At 63.3% G+C, this 19,715-nt stretch overlaps 3 protein-coding genes across 4 annotated transcripts in view; 1 reads left to right on the top strand and 2 right to left on the bottom strand.

The window, feature by feature from the left end:
• The first annotated feature begins 1,155 nt into the window (after positions 1–1,155).
• Positions 1,156–8,990, top strand: Slc15a3 (solute carrier family 15 member 3). The gene is made up of 8 exons (XM_004646765.2): positions 1,156–1,736; positions 4,004–4,293; positions 4,763–4,889; positions 5,505–5,615; positions 6,152–6,320; positions 7,292–7,450; positions 8,294–8,449; positions 8,763–8,990. The coding sequence occupies exons 1-8, from the start codon at positions 1,233–1,235 to the stop codon at positions 8,975–8,977; spliced, it is 1,731 nt and encodes a 576-aa protein (XP_004646822.1). The 5' UTR covers positions 1,156–1,232; the 3' UTR covers positions 8,978–8,990.
• Tmem132a (transmembrane protein 132A) lies at positions 8,948–18,090 on the bottom strand. 2 transcript variants are annotated; one of them, XM_023707005.1, is made up of 11 exons: positions 17,823–18,090; positions 15,618–15,820; positions 15,324–15,542; positions 14,261–14,592; positions 13,393–13,542; positions 12,623–12,818; positions 12,411–12,554; positions 11,461–11,663; positions 10,985–11,252; positions 10,554–10,745; positions 8,948–10,182 (listed from the first exon to the last, which is right to left on the bottom strand). In XM_023707005.1, the coding sequence occupies exons 1-11, from the start codon at positions 17,884–17,886 to the stop codon at positions 9,166–9,168; spliced, it is 2,988 nt and encodes a 995-aa protein (XP_023562773.1). In that variant the 5' UTR covers positions 17,887–18,090; the 3' UTR covers positions 8,948–9,165. The 2 variants fall into 2 exon arrangements, with proteins under 2 accessions (XP_023562773.1, XP_023562772.1); XM_023707004.1 differs by having other exon boundaries at positions 12,623–12,821.
• Positions 18,091–18,378: 288 nt separating this feature from the next.
• Tmem109 (transmembrane protein 109) overlaps positions 18,379–19,715 on the bottom strand; it is a 7,302-nt gene continuing 5,965 nt past the window's right edge. The window contains exon 4 of the mRNA XM_023707043.1: positions 18,379–19,401. Within this exon, the coding sequence (XP_023562811.1) occupies positions 19,010–19,401 (392 nt within the window). The 3' untranslated portion in view covers positions 18,379–19,009. The remainder of the gene's footprint in view (positions 19,402–19,715) is intronic.

A 19,715-nucleotide genomic window follows, 5' to 3' on the forward strand; every position in this document is an offset into this window, starting at 1 on the left:
GCCCCTGAAGACGCCCCCTCTCTGCCCATCTCTGCTGGCTCAGGCAGAGCAGCCCCTGAAGACGCCCCCTCTCTGCCCATCTCTGCTGGCTCATCCAAAGCACCGTGGCTCTGGCCCCAGGGACGAACAGCACTGGGCTGGCCCTGCCTCTGATGGTCACTCCGGCCACACATTTCCACCACTTCTCCCAGGCAGCACAGGCTGGCCTCTCGCCTGATGTCAAAGGTTACATTCCTGGGCAGCCTCTGGCCTTCAACCCTGCTGAGGTCACTCTTGCGACTTTACCCTGGGAGGGGGGTTGTTCTACCATGGAGACAAGCCAGAGCCGGACGCCATGTGGGGGAGAGAGAACTCCCTGCCACGCAGGGGGCCTGCCGGCAGAGCCACGTGGAGAGGGCACAGCGAGGCCCAGGCTCTGGGTGGGCAGTGTCCTGGGCGCTGAGGTGCCTCACTGGGGTGGCTGGGATTCCGCCCGACGCAACACCCCTCAATCTCGACCCACTCGTGGGTCCTGGATGGTGCTGCTGTGTCCCGACTGCGGCCATTTCCTTCCTTCATGGCATTTGCACAATGTGCATCGCACAGCTGGCGTCCAGTCACCCGCGAATGGCAGTGGCTTAGTCCCTGCCGTCACCCCCACTCATGGCCTCAGGCACAAGTCCGAGAAGTGGGCTGGCGCCATCCCACAGTGCCCGGGGATAAAGACAGCAGATAGGATGCTGCAGCAGGATAGGATCCTGGAGAGAAGTGAAACCGAAAGACAGACAGAGCATTCCTCAGCTCTGGAGGGGTGGAGGGACAGAGGAAGGGGCCTGTGACCCGCGCTTTCACTTCTGCTAAACCAGAGCCACGTGACTCAGCGGCCAGTGGAAGGGAAGCCCTGAGTTTCTTAAGAAGAAAAGGGAAAGAAGCTGAGCTAGAGGGACAGAGAGGGCTAGGGGACAGGGACTACAGGCCTATGTCCTGTGGAGAGGGACAGGCCTTCAGACAGGGCACTGGGAGCCACAGAGAGGCGAACAGGCGGGAGTGGAGGTGGGAGAGTCCTGGGGGACCGGGGAGGGGAGAGGGCTGGGGAGAGAGAAGAGAGGGGGGCAGGGGGCAGAGGGAAAAGGGGAACACAGGGGTGAAGGGAGACGGGAGGGCAGAGGAGGGCACAGGGGGACACAGGAGGGCTGCGACAGGCCCGGGAGGCCAGGAAAGGCCAGGGGAGGCAGGGGGCCTGCTGAGCCGCGATGCCCCGGCCGGAGGAGCAGCAGCCGCTCGTGGCCCGGGCGCGCGCGTGGCGGCGGCGCGCGGCGTGCGCGGCAGTGCTGGCGGTGCAGGCGCTGGAGCGCGCCGCGTTCCTCGGCGTGGCGGCCACGCTCGTGCTGCGCCTGGGCGGCCTAGGCTGGGCGGACGCGCAGGCCTCGCTCGCCGCGCTGCTGTTCCTCGGCGCCTCCTTCGTGCTGGCGCCGCTGGGCGGCTGGGCAGCCGACGTGTACTTGGGCCGGCGCCGCGCGCTGGTGCTCAGCCTCGGCCTCTACCTGCCGGGCCTGGGGCTGCTGCTGGCCTCGGCCGCCGACGACGCCCGCCTGGCGCTGTGCGGGGACCTGCGCGCCGCCCCGCTGCGCCCCGCGCACGCGCGCACGCCCCCGCCCGGCCTGTACTGCGCGGCCCCGCTGTATGGCGCGCTCCTGCTGGTCGCGCTCGCCTCCAGCTCCGTGCGCGGGAACCTCGCTGCCTTCGGGGCTGACCAGGTGAGTGCAGGGCGATCGCGCGCACCAAACCCTGGCACACGGTGGCTCCTCCCGAGCCTGTGCAGAGTCTGTGGTGTTCGGCACCCTTGGTGGTCCTGTGCCCATTTTACAGATAAGGACCCTGAAGTTAGTCAGCAAATCAGGGTGGCCTTGAGGGCAGGTCAGGGAGCTGCACCACAAAGCCCCCCAACATATCACCAAGACTGGGGGTGCGCCAGCCACCTTCCCCTTCCTTCAGTGCCCGAGGCCACCAAGCAGAACTGCCCAGATCCCAGCTCTGCTCTCCTCTGCACGGGACAGCAGGATATCCATCCAGGCTACTCTGGTGTGGTCTGCTGTCAGCGTCCCCACACTGGGCAGAGCGGGGCAGGTACTCCTTCAGTTTTCACTAAACGAACAAACACCTCCCTAATAACACAGCCACCCTGGGCAGCTGTATGCTGCGCATGGCGTCACAGCAGCCCGTAAGCGGGCCGCGTTCCCGGGCGAGATCAGGCATCGATAGAAGTGACGCTGTGGCTCTGCGGCTGGGCGCCGGTAGGACCGTTCTTTGCTGTCCTGCGGACGGGAGGAAGGGACGCTTCCCAGCGAGCCCTTGCGTCCAGCCAGCCCCCGTGACCAGGTGCAGGCGCAGTGCCCAGGGGTCATTTGTCCCACCTGTTTCTTCCAGGGGAGGGACTCTGGGCCTGGGCAGCACCCTCCATCTCAGTGTTTGCCAACCAGAATCCCCAGCTTCTCCTAATTGTTACCCACCTACCCCTGGCTGCCCTGGACATGTGCCCTGGATCTGACCCCCAATGCCTCAGCCATCAGTGCCCCCATTCTCCTGGTGGCAGGAGTGGGCTCCAGGGAACCCCAGGGACAGCCATGCCTGTCTATCGCCCATCTCCTAAGGTGGGCTTGGGTAGAGCCTGCTGGCGCACACCTGCCATCCCACCCACGGGGAAGCTGAGGCGGGAGGCTGCTGCAGAACTGGGGACAATGAGTCGGAGCTGGGGTGGACGGACTGTCACCACCTGGTCATGGCTCAGCCTAGGAGCCGAGAGTTTCTCGAAATTGCTGATTTCAGAGAGGGCACCCATCACCCTCAGCAACACGTCTGCGAGCTCGGGGACTCGCTTATATCCTGTGTGCTTGGCGCCGGTTGCTCAGAGTCACAGCTGTCGTCATTTACATCCGACTAATAAATGGCAGCGGCTGCTCCTGTTGGGACTCACTCAACTTTCTGCTTCGAAGTCCAGAGCTGTGCAGCCCACCTTTCCCCATCCCAAGGGCCCTTGGGGTCTCTAGTAGAAGGCAATTTCAAGCATGTTGTATGGGCTGTTACCTTGCCCTTGGACAGGGAGCCAGGCATACAGAAAGTAAAGCTGGGTATAGCCCACGAGAGGAGAAGCTTGCAGCTCCTTAGAAGGCAGCGACGGGAAGCCAGGGCCAGCACCCAGGTCTGGGCTGCGGGGTGGCTGCTTTGTCCCTGTGCGCTAGTCTGTCTCAGCAGGTGGCCCCAGTCCCTGCTGCTTCTTAGAAATGCACTTACCCAGGCCTTGCCCAGACCTGCTGAGCCGCAATCTGGAACTTGGTGCGGGGTGTCAGGGGGGGACCCCCGGGCAGCTGGCCAGGGCCAGCAGAGCTGAGAGGTGTGGATCCACGCCCCCGTCCTGGCTCACAGCCCTTCTGCCCTTGCTGAGTGGTCTGAGAAATAGTTTCTTGTCACTAGGTCAGAGTTGCTGTCAGGGCCGAGTGCAGGGTCACCTCCACCGCCCTGGTTATGTGGCCTCCCCTGGCCTGGCTGTAACGGAGGGCAGGCACGGGGCGGCCATGCAGCCTGGGGCTGTGGAGAGCACTCCTGGCCGTGTCCTCGCTGTGCTCTAAGTGGTGTGCATACCTCATGTGGGAACACCCCCCGGAATTTTATCGCCCCCTCTCCTGGTAACAGTAATGGATGGCGCAGGCTGCTCAGTGAAAAACAAAGGGGCTGCATCAACCAGAAGTGAAGCACACGAGCTCAGGGACCCCGTTGTGTGCAGTACTTGGTGACAATACAGAAGCAGCGTGTGCCATGGCCGCGTGCCAGCAGCTGTGCCCACAGTTCTTTCCACGAGCGACTCAGCAGAAGGTTCTCCTTCCCCCTTCACTGGCCATATGTGTGCCCAGTGTCTGCTCTGCGGTCAGGGTTAGGGATGAGCCCGGCCGGGCCCTGGGCAGTGTCTCTATGGGAGGTGGTGGGGATGGACACAGTGTCCCTGGACCTTCTTGCTGTGCTGTGGCAGGTAATGGGTCTGGGCCGCGACGCCACCCGCCGCTTCTTCAACTGGTTCTACTGGAGCATCAACGTGGGGGCCGTGTTTGCGCTGCTGGTGGTGGCCTTCGTCCAGCAGAACGTCGACTTCCTGCTGGGCTACAGTCTCCCCCTGGGCTGCGTGTTCCTGGCCTTCTTCCTCTTCCTCTTCACCACCCCAGCCTTCATCTCCAAGCCCCCCATGGGCAGCCAGGTGTCCGCCATGCTCAGGCTTGCCCTCCACAGCTGCTGCCCCTGGCTGTGGCGACCACGCGCTGCCAGGTGAGGGAATCCAAACACCCCAAGGCGAGGCCACCTCCCAAGTCCCAAAGACTGCTCCCCAAGGTCTCGGGTCTCACTGCTCCAGGACCCAAAGGGCTCTCACCCATCTTGGTGACTTCCCTGCTGGCTGGGCCACAGAACCCAGCACCTGCAGATTAACGGAGGATGGTTCATTCTGGCTCACGGTTCATAGAATTTCAGGTCATGGCCAGCGAAGTTGGGTGGCGCAGCCCAAGGGCACAGGAGAGGAAAGAGCTGGTGACAGGAAGCACAGAGGAAGGGAGGAGTGGAGGGAGAGGAGCCCTTCCAGCATCTACATCCTCTGCCAGCCCTGCCTTCTGACCGAAAGGCAATGGTGGCCATGGCCAGTGGTGCCCTTGGGAGGAGCACTATGTTAGGGACAATGGTGCCAGTGAAGTGCAGCCCCAGGCTGGGGATGATGACATCTGCTATCCTCGTGGCCCCACAGGGAACCCCAAGGTGCCTACCTGCTGCCTGGCCCTTCCCCACAGGAGGATGTTGCCAACTTCCAGGTGCTGGTGAAGATCCTGCCTGTCATGGCGACCCTGGTGCCCTACTGGATGGTGTACTTCCAGGTGCAAAGGCAGGAGCAAGGGGCAGCTGCTTTACCCCCATGGGGGGAAGCCCCGCAGAGGGCCTGGCCCAGCTCCCTCTTGAAGGCTCCACCTCCCTGGGCCTCAGTTTCCTCTTGTGGACAGCAGGTGGCTCAGGCCTCCAGCACACAGAGAGGGCATGCAGGCCCATTCTGCTTCCTGGGTGGGGTGTGCCCTGTGACAGCACAGGGACATGGACGGATGCTGACACCTACCCCACTGGCCAGGAGATGGGGCTCCCCTGGTTGATGCCCCTGCTGGCCCTCAGGGGTTCAAGAGACTTCCCATCAGTGGCCAATTGTGCCCAGCGGGACACATCGTTCTGTGTCAGGAGAGCGCCTTCCCGTCTTGGCCAAGCTCTGGGCCTGCTCAGCGCCTTCCCGTCTTGGCCAAGCTCTGGGCCTGCTCAGCGCCTTCCTGCCTTGGCAGTGCTCTGGGCCTGGGCCTGGACATGCGTGAGGCTCTCAGACATCAGCCCAAAAGCCTGAGGAGGAAGGGGCAGGGTGGCCTGGGAGGGGACCGCTACCGCCTGGCGCCCAGCAGCTGCAGAGCAGCACCTCTCCTCTGGCCCACTCAGCATGGCTCCTCCCTTGGCAGATGCAGTCCACCTACGTGCTGCAGGGCCTGCGCCTCCACATCCCCAGGCTCTTCCCTGACAGCCCAACCAACACATCCACAGCTCTGAAGGCCTGGGGCAGCGACTTCACGGTGAGCAAAGCCGCTTGGCCTCTCCCCAGCTGCCTGGCTGTGGGGCTTGGGAGCACCCTGAAGGGCAGGTAGGCAGTGGTGCTGCACCCAGGCATCCTGCCAAGATGCTTGACCACCTGGGCAGCCCATAGAACCACATGGCTCCGGGCCACCTTGTGTCCATTTGTCTCCTCACAGAGCCCGCACGGGGCCCTGCCCAGCCTCTGGGCCTGGATGCCCCAATCTCTGCCTTCTGCAGGGACTCCCAGCTCCTTGGCACTGCAGAGTCTCCTAAAACCATACCTTCCAGGCTGGCAGAGATATGACATATGTGCCATGACGTTGATTTCTGTGCCTGTAGCAGACATCACTAATCAATCATAATGCATTCATGCTGAGCCACTCTCAGCTAATAGAAGGCAAGAAGCACTGATTGTCATCCAATCGGACCCATGTCCTGGTCACACCACCAAGGAGCTTAGTCTGGGTCCCCTGTGGATGTGCTGGAGTCAGTACTCAGAGCCTCACCACCCCAGCTCTTGGCTCCTTCTGTGCAGATCCCTGAAGCCTGGCTCCTGCTGGCCAACGTGGTGGCTGTGCTCATCCTGGTCCCCTTGAAGGACCACCTGCTGGACCCCCTGCTGCTGCGCTGTGGGCTGCTCCCCTCGGCCCTGCAGAAGATGGCCCTGGGCATGTTCTTCGGCTTCACCTCTGTTGTTGTTGCAGGTACGCCCTGGGCTGAGTCCTGGCGTGGGGTGGGGACTGCCACGAGCTGTGTAGCCAGCACACCTCACCCCTGGGTGCCAGCCTTGAAGATCCTGAGAGATAGGCACAAGAGCCTCACATGGCCGCCACACCTGTTGGGTGGACCCCCCAAAGGTGCAGGGCTGTAGGGCGATGGGAAACTAAACGCGTCCCCACCTGCCCCCCTTCCCAAAGGACTTAAAGCCATTTGTGTAGAGAAGGCCTCTGGGCTGCAGTGAGGCCAGCAGCAGAGCAGCGGCCAAGTGTGTGTGAGGCCCAGGGCTCTTCCCCAGTGCTGCAGAAACAAGCGAGTGACGTGTGACTGCAGGACCAGCCAGCAAAGCTCTCCCAACCTGGCAGACTCAGCCCTTCTTGCTTAGAGGCTTTCTGGTCCTGAGGCTGACTTCAGGTTTCTACATCCGGCTTTACAGCGGGGGCAGCAATCCCCTCAGACCCAAGTGGGCCAGGCCCTGACCTCATGGGCATAGACTAAAAGATGAAGCCTGTAAGGACAGGGCTGGGCCAGGTTACAGGAGGGGCCCACTTCTCGGGGCATACGGCAGTGCCAGGCCAGTCCTCCCTCCGCCACGTGCTCCTGTGCATGGCGTCCTGCTGTAGAGGTCACATAGCGAGGGAAGTAGTCATCTTGGGCTCAAATCAACCCTGACTACTTCCTGACCAGATGTGTGATTTGGGGCTGATAATGCCCTGAACTTCATTCACAGACTGCCATCGAAGATTTGCACTAGTGAGCTGCTACTGACTTCTGAGCTCCCTAGCAGCTAAGGCAAAAAGGGAGGCACCAGGGCCCAGAGCCTGACCCCACACTCCCGGCCAGAACCCTTCAACCTGGCCTGTCACTCATTGCTCAGTAGCACCCACCGCTTGCTGGGCTGCACTGTGGGCTGAGCTGCTCGGGAGCCTGGAGGTACTTGCCCTTGCTCTCCCACTAGGTGTCCTGGAGATGGAGCGTTTGCAGTACGTCCACCGTAATGAGACCATGCCCCAGGTGATCGGGAGAGCCCTCCACTGGGCTGCACCGCTGTCCATCTGGTGGCAGATCCCCCAGTACCTGCTCATCGGGATCAGTGAGATTTTCGCCAGCATCCCAGGTACCTGGTCTGCCTGGCGGCTCCTGCACCAGTGCATGGGGAGGCAGTCACTTACGGGACAGATGAGCACTGGGCTTTGCCAGATGCTGCAGACTCGGGCTGATGAGGGCTCCTCATCGCCTTCCCCACACCCCTGGCGGTGACCCCCACGTCTTTGTGATTGCTATTCCCTCCTTCTGCTGGAGGCTGAAGGTCACCTCCCATTTCCCCATCAGTGCTGAGCTCAGGGTCCAAGTACTGGGCTGAGGGAGCCCATTGTGTCCCTTAACACACAGTGTATCTGTCCACCCCCCAGCTGGGAGCTGGAGCTATGCGCTGGACACAAAGATAAACCAGTCATGGCCAGGGCCACAGCTGCAAACCAGCCCAGCCAGGGCCATGCAGGGACTTTGTGTCAGGATCTGGGCAGGGGCAGAACCCAGCAGGCAGGCAGGGACCTTGGGACAGCGCAGGGAGAACTGTGGCGAGCCAGGGGACAGGGCTGGAGGACAGGAAGGGGTCCTGTGGGCCTCACCTGACATTGGGGTTTTGAGGACAACAGTGCCTCCCCCAGCTCTGGAGGCATCTGGCCAGGGAAGAGCCCTGCCAGTGACTTCCAGGGATGTTCCAGCACGTGGTGGCAGGGTGGGGCCAGGCTGGGCAGGAAGTGACTGGGAGGAGCATGGCCCAAGTACAGGGGGTGCTGAGAACTGAGGTGAGATCACAGGGACTTGGTGGTGACGTGTGGGAGGGCAGGTCAGAGTCAGCCCTGAGCCCAATAGCTGGAGCAGTGACAGGGTGGCTGGAGCTCTGGGCAGGGCATGGGGTGGTGGGGAAGGGAATCGAGACCACCTCTCTCCACAGGCCTAGAGTTCGCCTACGGGGCTGCGCCACGCACCATGCAGAGTGCCATCCTCGGCATCTTCTTCTGCCTGTCAGGCGTGGGCTCCCTGCTGGGCTCCAGCCTGGTGGCTGCGCTGTCCCTGCCTGGGGGTTGGATGCACTGCCCTGTGGATGCTGGTGAGCACAGCCTGAGAGTGGCCAGACAGCGGGGGGTGGTGTTGTGCCTCACCCTGGACCTGGATGTACTGGGCTGAGCCCCAGCGGTCCTCGCCCTGAGTGTGGCCAGCCCTGCCCAGGCTCATGTCTCAGCAGACAAAACGCATGCACGTTACCCTGTGGCCCACGCATGTGCCTCTGGCTACTGTGGCCAAGTGGTCACTTTAGCTAGGCTCAGGCCTCAGACAAGAGGGCATCAGAGCTTGCTGCCGCCCTCGCCCAACACCCTTGGGTCCCAGTCCCTAGCCCCATCTGATGAGCTCGTTGGCCCCAGGGAACACCGACAGCTGCCGCATGGACCTCTACTTCTTCCTGCTGGCTGGCATCCAGGCCGTCACCGCCGCACTGTTCGTCTGGATCGCACAGCGCTACGAGAGGACCCAGCAGCACTCCCCCCGACCAGCCCCACCCCCCACAGCTGCCCTCAGCCCCGAGCACCCCAGTCCGGGACACAGCAGCAGCAGTGCCACCCCACGTGGCACCTTCTGAGTTTATTCTGAACTCAACATGGAAACATCAGCTCCCACAAGGAAGCTTCTCCTAGACCGAGTTCTGCAGAAGGGCTGGGGCAGGGGCCGGGCAGGGACGTGGGTCAGCAAGCACCAGAGGATGGGGGGGCAGGCAGGAGGCTCCCGGGGACCCCACCCCACGCTGGCTGCTGGCCCCCAGGGGCGGAGTCAGGAGCTGCCCCGGATGCGCTCCATGTAATTGCGGAGCTCCTCGGGGTCCTTCAGCCCCATGTCCTCGCACACCCAGCGTATGTCCTCCTCGCCTGCCACTAGGATGGACTGCACAGCAGCGGGCTCCTCGGGCAGCTGCGCTGGGGGCACTGGCGCAAACGTTACAAACTCCACACGCTTACGCCGCCCGCCCACGTCCTTCCGGGCCAGGGTGCTAGAGGGACCTGGGGTGTCCCCCAGCAGCGGTGCCGCGGGGACAGGGGTCTGGGGTGCCCCTCCTGCCCCGCTTCCACAGGGACAACCACCCTCCCCCTTGGGCAGCTCGGGGACCCCTCGGTCCAGCTGGCGGCTCAGCTCCTCCTGGTCGGTGCCCAGCCACACCCAGTTGTGGGGCTGGGGAGAGGCAGGGTTGGCCGTACTTTCGGGGGGCTCCTTGCGTTGGTAGCGCAGCACGAAGACCACGCCATTGACCAAGAAGATGAGGATGGCCAAGCAGAAGATGCCCAGCAGGGCGTACATGCCCAGCTCCAGGTCTGTGACGCGCTGAGGGGCTGGCACCATCTCCTCTTCTTCCTCCTCCTCCTCCTCCTCCTCCACCTCTCTATCATCTTCTGCCCGCTCGAACTTGCCCTTCACACCCACGCCGCCTGCTGCTTGCCACTCGCCCTCCACGCTGGCCTTGGTGACCAGTGGGCTCCGGGCTGGGCCTGACGGGAGGGCGGGTGCGAGCGTGGGCGTGGGCGGCAGCCCCAGCCAAGCGGTGCCTGAGGCCAGGGGCACGCGATGGCGGCCGCGGCGGCAGGGCTCCGGCGGGTGCAGAGCCACGTGCAGCGGCAGAGCCTCGCTGCCCGCCCCACTCACCACCACGCCAAGCGGGGCACCTTGCTCCGTGGTGGGCAGGACAGCACTGGGCTCCTCGGCCGAGACGGACAGCCCCAGATCACGGCGGTCATAGAGCTCGGCAGGAGCCACGGTGTGGTCGGAGAAGGTCAGCCAGAGGGAAAGGGCCACTTCCTGCGAGACACGGACACAGGCAGACACGCGAGAGCACGCACGCATGCACAGGAGACCACTCCCACAGAGACAGGCCACATGGATGGAGGGGAGCAGAGAAGGGACAGACAGAGGCGAGGACAGGACACGGGGAGAGAGGGGGCGCGTGTCAATCACCTGTCTACTACCTGCCTGGGCTCAGTCCGTGGGAGGCCTCCCACCGCCACAGTGCAGCTGGCCGCCTGATCCCCCCGCTGAGAGGCGCTCCCTCCCTCCCTGGGATGCTGCTCATTCCAGAAGCCCTCCGGTGAGGGCCGGGTAGCAGGCCCCTGCCTCCCGCCCCACTGTCCCACCGCTGGGGTGAACCTCGTGCCCCAGCCCATAGCCATCACCTGCTTTGGGGCAGGAAGGGCTGACTGTGCCCAGCAGGTGGCCGTGACCTCGCCAGGGTGGGCATTGCCCCGGTTCAGGGCCAGCGAGATGCCCATCACAGGCTGCACTCGCAGCTCCAGCACGGACACTTTGTCGTCCGTCACGGCCAGCGCCTGCTCCCCGAGGATGACACCGGACAGTGGGGACCGCACCTGGGGGGATGAAGAGATGGGGTGTCACTGCCCCACGCCCAGCTTACACCTGGGTCCTGGCCCTCCACACCCTGCTCTGCACCCCAGGAAGCTTGCCTGGGGACAACCCAGCCGCACTGCCTTTGCTCCCGAAACCACACCAGGCCCCTCCTGCACCTTCACACCTGTCAATGCATGCACATTGGGGAGGGGACCCCACTGACCTCTGGGGTGTGGCCCACCCTCCAATCCCTCATTACCTCGATGGCTGTGACACCTGGCTCCCGGCCCACAAGCACGTGGCCACTCTCCAGCGAGGCCACGCGTGGGTCCTGCACGCGGGCATGCGATGCCACCAGGTGGGTCACATCTAGCAGCCAGTCAGGGCCCAGCAGGTGCACCAGGCGGTCGCCATCCTGGGTGTGCGCAGCGAAGGGTGCAAGGACACGCACGCCGGCGCGCTGGTAAAGCAGGCGGCAGCCCCTTGTGCGCCGCTCGGCCTCCTCCGCTGGCTCCGGCTCCGGGGTGCTGCGGGGGCGGGGCGTCAGAGGGCCCGCCCCCTCACCGTAGTTTCTGGTGGGCGTGGCTACCCACCAACGGAGGCCCAGCCCAGGAAAAGGGGCGTGGACTCGAGGGCCCTGGCCCACAGAGGCTCTAGGGTGAAGGTCCGGGCTGGAGAGGAGAGGTAGTGAGGACAGGGAGACCGAGGCGTGGCCACCCAGCCCACTGCACTCACCTGTCAGGGGGGCCCGGGACCCTCCAGCCGCGGACCTGCTCGAGGCTCGCGTCGCTCAGCTCGATCCGCAGCGGCAACAGCGGGGCCCACACAGTCAGCCACAGCGAAGCGCGGAGCCGGCGCCACCAGAAGTCCACCCGCACCCCTTTGGCGCCCCGGCTCTCGGCGCCAGCCACGAACACGGCGTCACAGGCCTCGGACACCTGGGGGCAGCGGCAGGGAGGAGGGGCGGAGCAAGATGAGCTGGAGCGTCCGGACCCCGGCCCAAGAGGGTGCAGCGACTAGAGCTCCGCCCCGTGCTTCCCTGGGCTGGCTGGCGAGCCGCTGTTGTCGGGGCATCCGTTTTGCTTGGTGTCCTAGTCAGCCTGCAGGCTCGCTAGGGACATGGCTTTGGCGTGTGACAGCCCTTCCTTCCGGCAGGGCCGGCTGTGATTTACACTTAATGCCAGCTCCGACAGGGGAACTGGGGCAGGAAGCCGCCACTGTTTTATTAAGCTTACAGGATGCTAATAATTATCACACACGCGCCGCATCAGACGGCAGCTGCCGCCAAGGTCGCGTCTGGTGGGTGCAGGCTAGGTGCCTTCAGTTCTCATAATCCAAAGGTATTCCCGCGGTAGACTTAAGGAAGCTGAGGCTCACGGAGCGTGACCTGCCCACCATCACACAGCTAGCTACGTGGTAACAAAGACGTCTGCAAGCCAGGGATGGCGAGGCACACCTGTCGGTCATCCCAGCGCACTGAGAGGCTGAGCCAGGAGAATGCCAAGCTCAAGCCCGGCCTGGCAAGGGCATGGGGATATTGTCAGGGCGAAGGCCCTGTTTCAATCCCTAACAGAAATAGGTCCACAGTTGGGGTCCAGAGCCCCAAGCGGTGGGGCTGGGGGCCAGGTCTCCCACCTGGGAGGCCTGTGGGCTCCTGGGGAGGGAAACGGTGTATACATTCTCACCTGCAGGACCTGCGTGTCAGCTGACTCACAGCCGGTGTGCTCTGTTACCTCCGCCAGGGTGCCCCCGGCATCCACAGTGACCAGGCGCACGGGGATGCGTCTGGGCTGTCCAGTCAGTGGTGCTGTGTTCACCAGCTCCTCTGCCTGCAGGCAGGAGGCAGCTGTCAGCCCCGCCCCACCAGTCTTCTGCACTGCGGGCAAACGCCGCTTACCTGGGCCAGCGGGACGAGTGCTCTGATGTCCCGCTCCGACACCAGGATCTCCCATACCATCTTGTCTTTCTCAGCATCAGGGGCCTGGCCCGGGTACTCTAGCTGCCAGGTGACGGGCCGGGTGACAGCCACACCCGTGCCGGTGCCATTGTCCACCAGGAAGTCCACCCACAGGAACTCGGACAGCTCGGGCAGGCTGCTGCCAGGAAGAAGCATTAAGGGCCTGCCAGCCACTACCAGAGACCAGTGCAGATGCCGGCCATTGGCCGGAGGTCACGCAGCAAAGGGGGCAGTGTGGCACGAAGAGCCCCACTCAGACTGCTGCTGTCCAAGGCCACTGGCAAAGCCTGGTGCCAACTTTCTCAGAAAAGAATGCCCACCAAGCCCCAGGCCACTCAGTCCTTTGAATGACCTTCACACCACCCCTGTGTGTGCTGGGGCTGGAACCAGGGCCTCCATACTGAACTGCATCCATACCTCCTTTCTCATTTTGACACTGGGTCTCACTATAAAGTGCCAAGCTAGGCTTCAACTTGGAGCTTCTCCTGCCTCAGCCTCCCAGATTACAGGGAGGACAGGAGTGTGACACCAGCTCCAGCTTCAGAGCCCCCTTGGCCAAATACCTACATGGCAGGAACTGTTTTATTTCACAGTGCCTGCTCCTGGCATGGGCCGGAGGGCACTCCCTCCTGGGGTGATCCTTGTCCCACTGCCCCTCCTGGCCACCTCTCCTGCCCACCAGCACCCTGGTGCCCTCCCCACTTGCCTACCTGGGATCTGGCTCTGAGGGCCCCACAAGGTGACAGGTGATAAGGGTGCTGTGGTGCTTGGAGCCCCGAATGCGGTCCAGCTTGGCTGTCCAGAGCGCAGGCTGCACCAGGCGGGCAGCTGTCACCTGCAGCCCCTTCTTCACCTTGATCCTGGGAATGGGAGCAAGACCTTGGTCTGGACCTCCTCCTCCCCTCCTCCAAGACCGCCTTGCCCTCCACCCACAGCCACTCGGAGTCCCTGCCAGTCACAGGCTCCACTCAAGGTTCTCTACCCATCCTCACTCAGGCTGTGGCAGCTCCACAGTCCCTCAAGTCCCCGGGCACACGCAGGGCCCTGCTCAGCCAGGATGTCCTTATGTCTATCTGCTCTGCCACCACTGACCCGCACTGAATACCTCACCCCTCACTCATGGGGAGACCTCAGGTCCCTGCTCTCCTGCCCAGGGGGTGCCCTGATGCCTCATGGGCCTAGCCTGTTTCTCTCTGCCTCCTGGGTACAGACCTGGGCCTGGTAGGTACAGGGGATGGGGAAAGCCACACAGGGAGGCAGGTCAGCCCACTGTCCTTGTCAGCGGGGTGGGCGGGGGTACCCTGGGACCACCCTACAGGGAGAAGCAGCACAGCCCAAGGGCCTGGGCCTGGATAAGTGTGGGCAGCAGGCAGGGGCACACAAGGGCACATGCCCTCTGCAGCATCATAGTGGTTCTGGTCGCTGTATGCCATAGCCCTTGAGATGGGGGTTTAGAGTGACCACCACAGGGTCCCTGGGCACACAGCTCACTGCCTGCAAGCCCTGATGGACATGTGTTGCATGAGCCCAGGGCTGTGCTGAGGGCTCTGGGGAGAGCCGAGGCCCACCCGTGCTCACCGTAGAGTCAGCACACTGGCTGTGAAGTCGCGTCGCAGCAGGACGGTGGCAGTGAACGGCTGGCCCGGCTGCACAGGTGTATCAGGCACCCGCAGGGTCACGGCCTCATCCAGGGGCACCTCCTGGTGCTGTGCTGGGTTCTCAGGGCGCAGCTCCACACTCCCCACCAGGATAGTTTGCTGTCCAGGGTCCTCATCCCCGCCAGGTGCGCAGCCCCCAGGGCCCTCCGCGGTGGGTTCAAGCATGTAGGCTAGTGTGGCCCGCGAGGGAGTGCCCCGTGAGAACCAGGGCGCAGGCAGCTCCAGCTCCACCACACAGGCGCCCAGGGCAGGCTGTGGGGACAGAGTGAGCACAGTTGGCTGAGCTGGTGGCGCCCAGCAGGAAAGACCCTGTGACAGTCCCAGAGAACGCTCAAGCTGGGGACTCGCTGAGCCTCGGATGCCCCTGCGGGCTGACCTAGCTCGGGACCCAGGCTCTTCCCTGGGCTCCTAAGGTGGAGCAGCATCCCCACCCACACACCCCGATAGCCTGAACAGGGCATGCCCTTTGGGCTGAGTGGCTCAGCGGCACACTTGCCTGGCCCATGAGGCTGGTCTGTCCCCAACACCAAAAGGAAATCACACAAGTAATGCTAAGAACCACATATGACAGTACTTGGGGAGGCTGAGGCTGGAGGCTGGCTTAGGCCAGTCTGGGCTACACAGTGTGACTCTGTCTCAGAGAATAAAAAACTATGTTAAAGAAAAAAAAAAACCCAGGGGGCTGGGGAGATGGCTCAGTGGAATAAACGCTTCCCTGGCAAGCACAAAGGCCTGAGTTCAATCCCCGGTTCCGCAAAAAAAAAAAAAAAAAAAAAAAAAAAAAAAAAACAGCACTACTATGTTACTACCCTTGCGGCACCACCGCTCTCCCTGCACCCCTGCTGTCCTCTTATCCCTCACTCCAGCCTGGCTCACCAGGGTCCTGAGACACGGGCTGCCCAGCTTCACACAGTGGACCCTGAAAGACAGGACCCTTCCCTAGGACTGGCACGTGGGCCAGGCCCCCCCCGCTGCCCACTCACCTGGAAACGGCAGGCATGGTGGGCAATGCCCACAGGGTGCGTGGCGTACAGCCGGGCGCAGGGCAGGCTGCCAGGCCCTGGTGGCCAGTCCTGCCCTTTGAGGTGGAAGAGGACGCGGGCATGGGGCTCTGCTGGGGTCACAGCCACTTCCAGAGAGACAGCCCTCACATCCCAGGGGACAGGCCGAAGTGGGGGCTCAGTGGCCTGAGGAGGTATGACCTGAAGGAGGCAGCAGCTCAGGAGGTGGAATACCCAGCCCTACCCTGCGCCCAGAGTTCCCAGGATGCTCTCTACCTGCTGGGTGGTGAAGGGCGGGTAGGAGGCCCGGAAGAGTGGCTGTACTCTGGGCCAGGGCTGCAGAAGCAAGAAGGTCTCAGATCGGGAGCCCAGAGAGGAGTTGGCTGGGGGGTAGTGGCCTAGCCGCTGTGCACGGAAGTGCTCAGGGGCGTCCAGGAGCTCCAGAGCCGCAGGCAGGTAGACGCTGTGGTCACTGTGCACTGGGGAAAAGTGTGGATGCAGTGACTGCTCCAGAGCTGGCAGGGCTGAATCTGGTTCCGCCCAGGGCACGGTGGTGCTGCCTTGCACAGGGACAGACCGACCTCAAGGAAGCCTCTCACAGGTGGAGAGGTGAGGCTTGAAAAGCCTCCCATGGAGAGCAAGGAAACAACCAGATTTGCATTCGAGTCTAGGGTGGATGTCAGACCTGGCCTCCCGCCTCCAGTAGAGACCCGTGGCCCCTGGCCCCTACCTACTGACCTCTGGTGCCCAGGTGGGTATCAAGGGCAGAGGTGGGTTCTGAGGGACAGAACCCTTCCCCTGCCACTTTCCTCAGCCAGTGTTGCCATGGCAACCTGCTGCATCTCCCAAGTCCTGCAGAATGGGATCAGGAGGCAGTGTCTAAGAGGCCTATGAGGCTGGTGTGGTCCCCAGGAGCAGCTGGGGACATGGGACAGCTCATGGCCAGCACACAAACATGGCTGGTCAAGATGTGCTGTCATAGCTAGCCAAGGTGCAGCACACCTGCAATCCAAGTACAGAGAAGGCTGCGGTGGGGCATCACTTTAAATGCAAGGCTATAGAGGGAGTACAAAGCCACCCTGCCTCAAAAACCCCCCTGAAACTAAAGTATCATAATCTCCAGACATAGTGGCCCTTAATGACAAACACCTTGGAACACTACCCACTTCTGGGTAGCAGTGTGAACAGTTCACCTGCTAGCTCTCTAAGGGTCACATTAACTTCGAATCGGGTTCCACTTCCATAAACCAGGGCAGGAAGTGGGCAGGGCAGAGGCAAGCAGTGCAGCTAGCTGGGGGGCAGAGGCTCGGAGCCAAATCTCCCCACCTCCTGCCTCTGCCCGCATTCGTGGTCACCATGGTTGGCCCCTGCTCCTCAAGGAAGCCCTCTGCAGTCGCTGGCCAACAGCTCAACCATCTCCCACAGGGGCCCAGGACAGCAGGGAGCTGGAGGGCCTTTGTGCCCAGTTGTGACCGACCAGCCTCATTGTTCTTGCTGGAGCAATGGGCAGGGCACCTGGCAATGCCGTGTGCGGATGTGCACTGTCTGAAGTGAAGCTCTTGCTGCCCAGTGGGTGTGCCAGTGTCCTCTCCTCTGGGAAGGCCCTCCAGGCAGAGCGGACGGGTGGAAGAGGACGCGGGCATGGGGCTCTGCTGGGGTCACAGCCACTTCCAGGGAGACAGCCCTCACATCCCAGGGGACAGGCCGAAGCAGGGGGCTCAGTGGCTCAGGAGGTGGAACACCCAGCCCCACCCTATGCCCAGAGCTCCCAGGATGCTCCCTACCTGCTGGGTGGTGAAGGGTCGGTAGGAGGCCCAGAAGAGCTGCCCCCATCCCCACTTGCTCAGCTTGGCCCACCCTCCCACCAAAGTCCCCACCTCATACCATCCTTAGGTCCCCACAGTATCTGGTAAGGGACCCCATGGCTCCCTCCTTCACAGTTGCAGAGAGGCAAAGTATCACCAGCTAGGCGCCCAGCCCCATGGCAAGGAGCTGAGCTTGGCACACTGGAGGTGGAGTGTCCTTCACATGCAGCTCTATGGTGGGCTTGATCCCCGCCAAGCAGAGAAGGATACGTGGATCAAGCCCCAGGACAGGGTGGGCTGGCCGGTCCCTCGGCCCCCAGCACGGGCTGGTGGTACCTTGCAGTGGGGGGCGGGAAAGGCTGCTGGGGCCCGAGGCGCCAACCCTGGGAGCTGAAAGGAGGGGACACCAGTGCCTCCAGTAGCAGGGCAGGTGGGCTGGCTAGGGCTGAAGAGGATCCTGGAGAGGATCGTGGCGGGACCCTGGAGGGGGTTCCGAAAGGGTCCCTAAGGGGACAGAGCGCAGACCAGCGGAGGGAGGGGATTGTGGAGGAAGCGACAAGGATGGAGAAGGGGGCAGCGGAGGGGTCACGCAGACCTGGCCGTGCGCGTCTGGATCTGCGGCCCACACAGGCCCGTGGGTCCCTTGACCTCCCCGCCGACCAGGTCCCCCTCTGACCTCGCACAGCGGCCAGCGCCAGGGCCAGGAGGAGGCAGAGCCGGGCGCCGCGGGGCGCCGCCATCGGTCCACGCGCTCAGGGTGCCGCGCCCAGCATCTCCCGCTGCTGGGGCTGGCTCTCAGATGGGCTCGGAACGGCGTGGAGTGGTCCGGCTGGGCTTGTCCAGGACCCGCGAGGTTCGAGACAATGGAGCGCGAGGGCGGCCGCGAGACCCGAATCAGGGACGCCCTTGCCACCGGGTCCTAGCGCCGCTCCGGAAAGGCTGTGGGGCAGGAGGGAAGGGGCCGCCCCCAAGGCGGGGCCAGGCCAGACTGCGGTCTCCCCCTGCCGGAGGACTAGGGGCACAGCCCGCCCAAACTCCGCCCGGCCCACCCCACGCATCTCCTCCCACTGGCATCAACGGATCAGAGCCAGGGTTGGGGATATGGGGAAGGGGTTGAGGGGGCTGATGACAGCCCCAGTCCCTCCATGTGCAGACCCAGAAGGGCAGGGTCCTGGCCAGGGGCCATCAGAGCAAAGCAGGCCCGGAGGAAATACACTTTATTCAGAACAAGATAATAAAATAGCGTGCACTTTATTTAAAATCAACCAAGCACTGATAAAAATACAATTACTGCAGCTGTGATTTCACATCAGACCTTAGCGGTCAGAATGTTGCCAGGCCAGGCAAAGGCGACCACTTCCCCAAAGGGCCCCGACAAGGAACGGCTCATCAGCCTGCTCTTCTGCTCTTCCTCAGGGGCCACTCCCGGGCGTGGGGCAGGAAGCGGGGCCCCGCCTGGGGCGCGAGAGGCAAGGACAGGGCTCCAGGACAAAGGCAGCAGGAGGGCACTAGGGCGCTACAGCTAGGATTAAGGCACTTGTACGGCCCAAGGCCCCGCTTCGGCCCTGAGCCTGAGCCGCCGCGCTCTTCCCCAGCGGTCAGGCAACTGCATGGTGATGCCGGCACAGGGCTAGATGGGGAGCGTGAAGGCGGAGCTGAGGGAGCAGGCAGGTCAGGGCGGCAGCCAAAGCCAAGCCCGCACACCTGCCCTTACAGACAGGCGGGACGCCAGGGCTGCCCTCTCCCTTGGCTGGAGCCGCAGCAGGAGGTACTGGCAGGAAGGGCAGGGGCTGCGGGTAAGGCCGAGGTCCAAAAGCAGCTCGGCTCTTTGGTGTGACGAAGGGGGTGCAGCAGATGTCCTTGTCACTCTTCCTCCACACTGCGGGGCCCCCGGCCTGCACGTTTCTGCCTCCAGCGCAGCTCCTCCACCTGGCGCTCCAGGCCGCGCACCTTGGCCTCCAGCCGGGCACCAGAGGCCCGGGAGCCCGTGAGGCGGCTCAACAGGGCATAGAGGGTTAGCAGGGCCAGCAACAGCAGTGCCCGCGTGGAAGGGTCGGGCACCGACCTCACCAGAGCCACGAAGCCAGCCAGGAAAGCGATGAGCTTCAAGCCACCCAGGATGCGGCCCAGCAAGGCCAAGAGCAGGCCAAGGAGCAGAGACAGCAGCCAGTAGACGACCAGGGCCCCTGCACCCCACAGCAGAAACGTCTGGACCTGGCCAGGGCTCAGCTTCAAGCTCTGGGTGAGATGGTCGCCTGAAGGGAGAGTGACGATCGGTGACCCAGGGTGCAGGCAGAGCCAGAGGCACCAGGGCAGACCATCCCCAAAGAGCCGGAGGAGCCCTGGCTGGGACTCATGGCAGCTCCTGGCTGCAGTGGGACCCTCCCCGGGAGCCTGGTTCATTTGAGAGACAGCAATTCACCCCTCCTTGGCCTGCGGTTAACCATAAACGAGCCGCTGGGGCTGAGCGTGAGGCTGACATGCGGTAAACACCTGGTTCCACACAGGTGGAGGGTAAACACCTGGTCCCACACAGGTGGAGGGTAAACACCTGGTCCCACACAGGTGG

This window comes from Octodon degus, unplaced genomic scaffold (genome assembly GCF_000260255.1).
Source record: "Octodon degus isolate 3935 unplaced genomic scaffold, OctDeg1.0 scaffold00279, whole genome shotgun sequence".
Classification (NCBI taxonomy): Eukaryota; Metazoa; Chordata; class Mammalia; order Rodentia; family Octodontidae; genus Octodon; species Octodon degus.

What these genes read in the sequence shown, in the direction of transcription:
- Tmem132a (XM_023707004.1), bottom strand. Translation starts at nt 17,886, where the DNA reads ATGGCGGCGCCCCGCGGCGCCCGGCTCTGCCTCCTCCTGGCCCTGGCG. An exon ending in CCCTCAGAGCCAGATCCCAG is followed by an intron (nt 12,822 to 13,392) that starts GTAGGCAAGTGG and finishes TCTTCCTGGCAG; the next exon opens with CAGCCTGCCCGAGCTGTCCG. An exon ending in CAGGTGTCACAGCCATCGAG is followed by an intron (nt 10,746 to 10,984) that starts GTAATGAGGGAT and finishes TCATCCCCCCAG; the next exon opens with GTGCGGTCCCCACTGTCCGG.
- Slc15a3 (XM_004646765.2), top strand. Translation starts at nt 1,233, where the DNA reads ATGCCCCGGCCGGAGGAGCAGCAGCCGCTCGTGGCCCGGGCGCGCGCG. An exon ending in ACTGGATGGTGTACTTCCAG is followed by an intron (nt 4,890 to 5,504) that starts GTGCAAAGGCAG and finishes CTCCCTTGGCAG; the next exon opens with ATGCAGTCCACCTACGTGCT. An exon ending in GATTTTCGCCAGCATCCCAG is followed by an intron (nt 7,451 to 8,293) that starts GTACCTGGTCTG and finishes CTCTCTCCACAG; the next exon opens with GCCTAGAGTTCGCCTACGGG.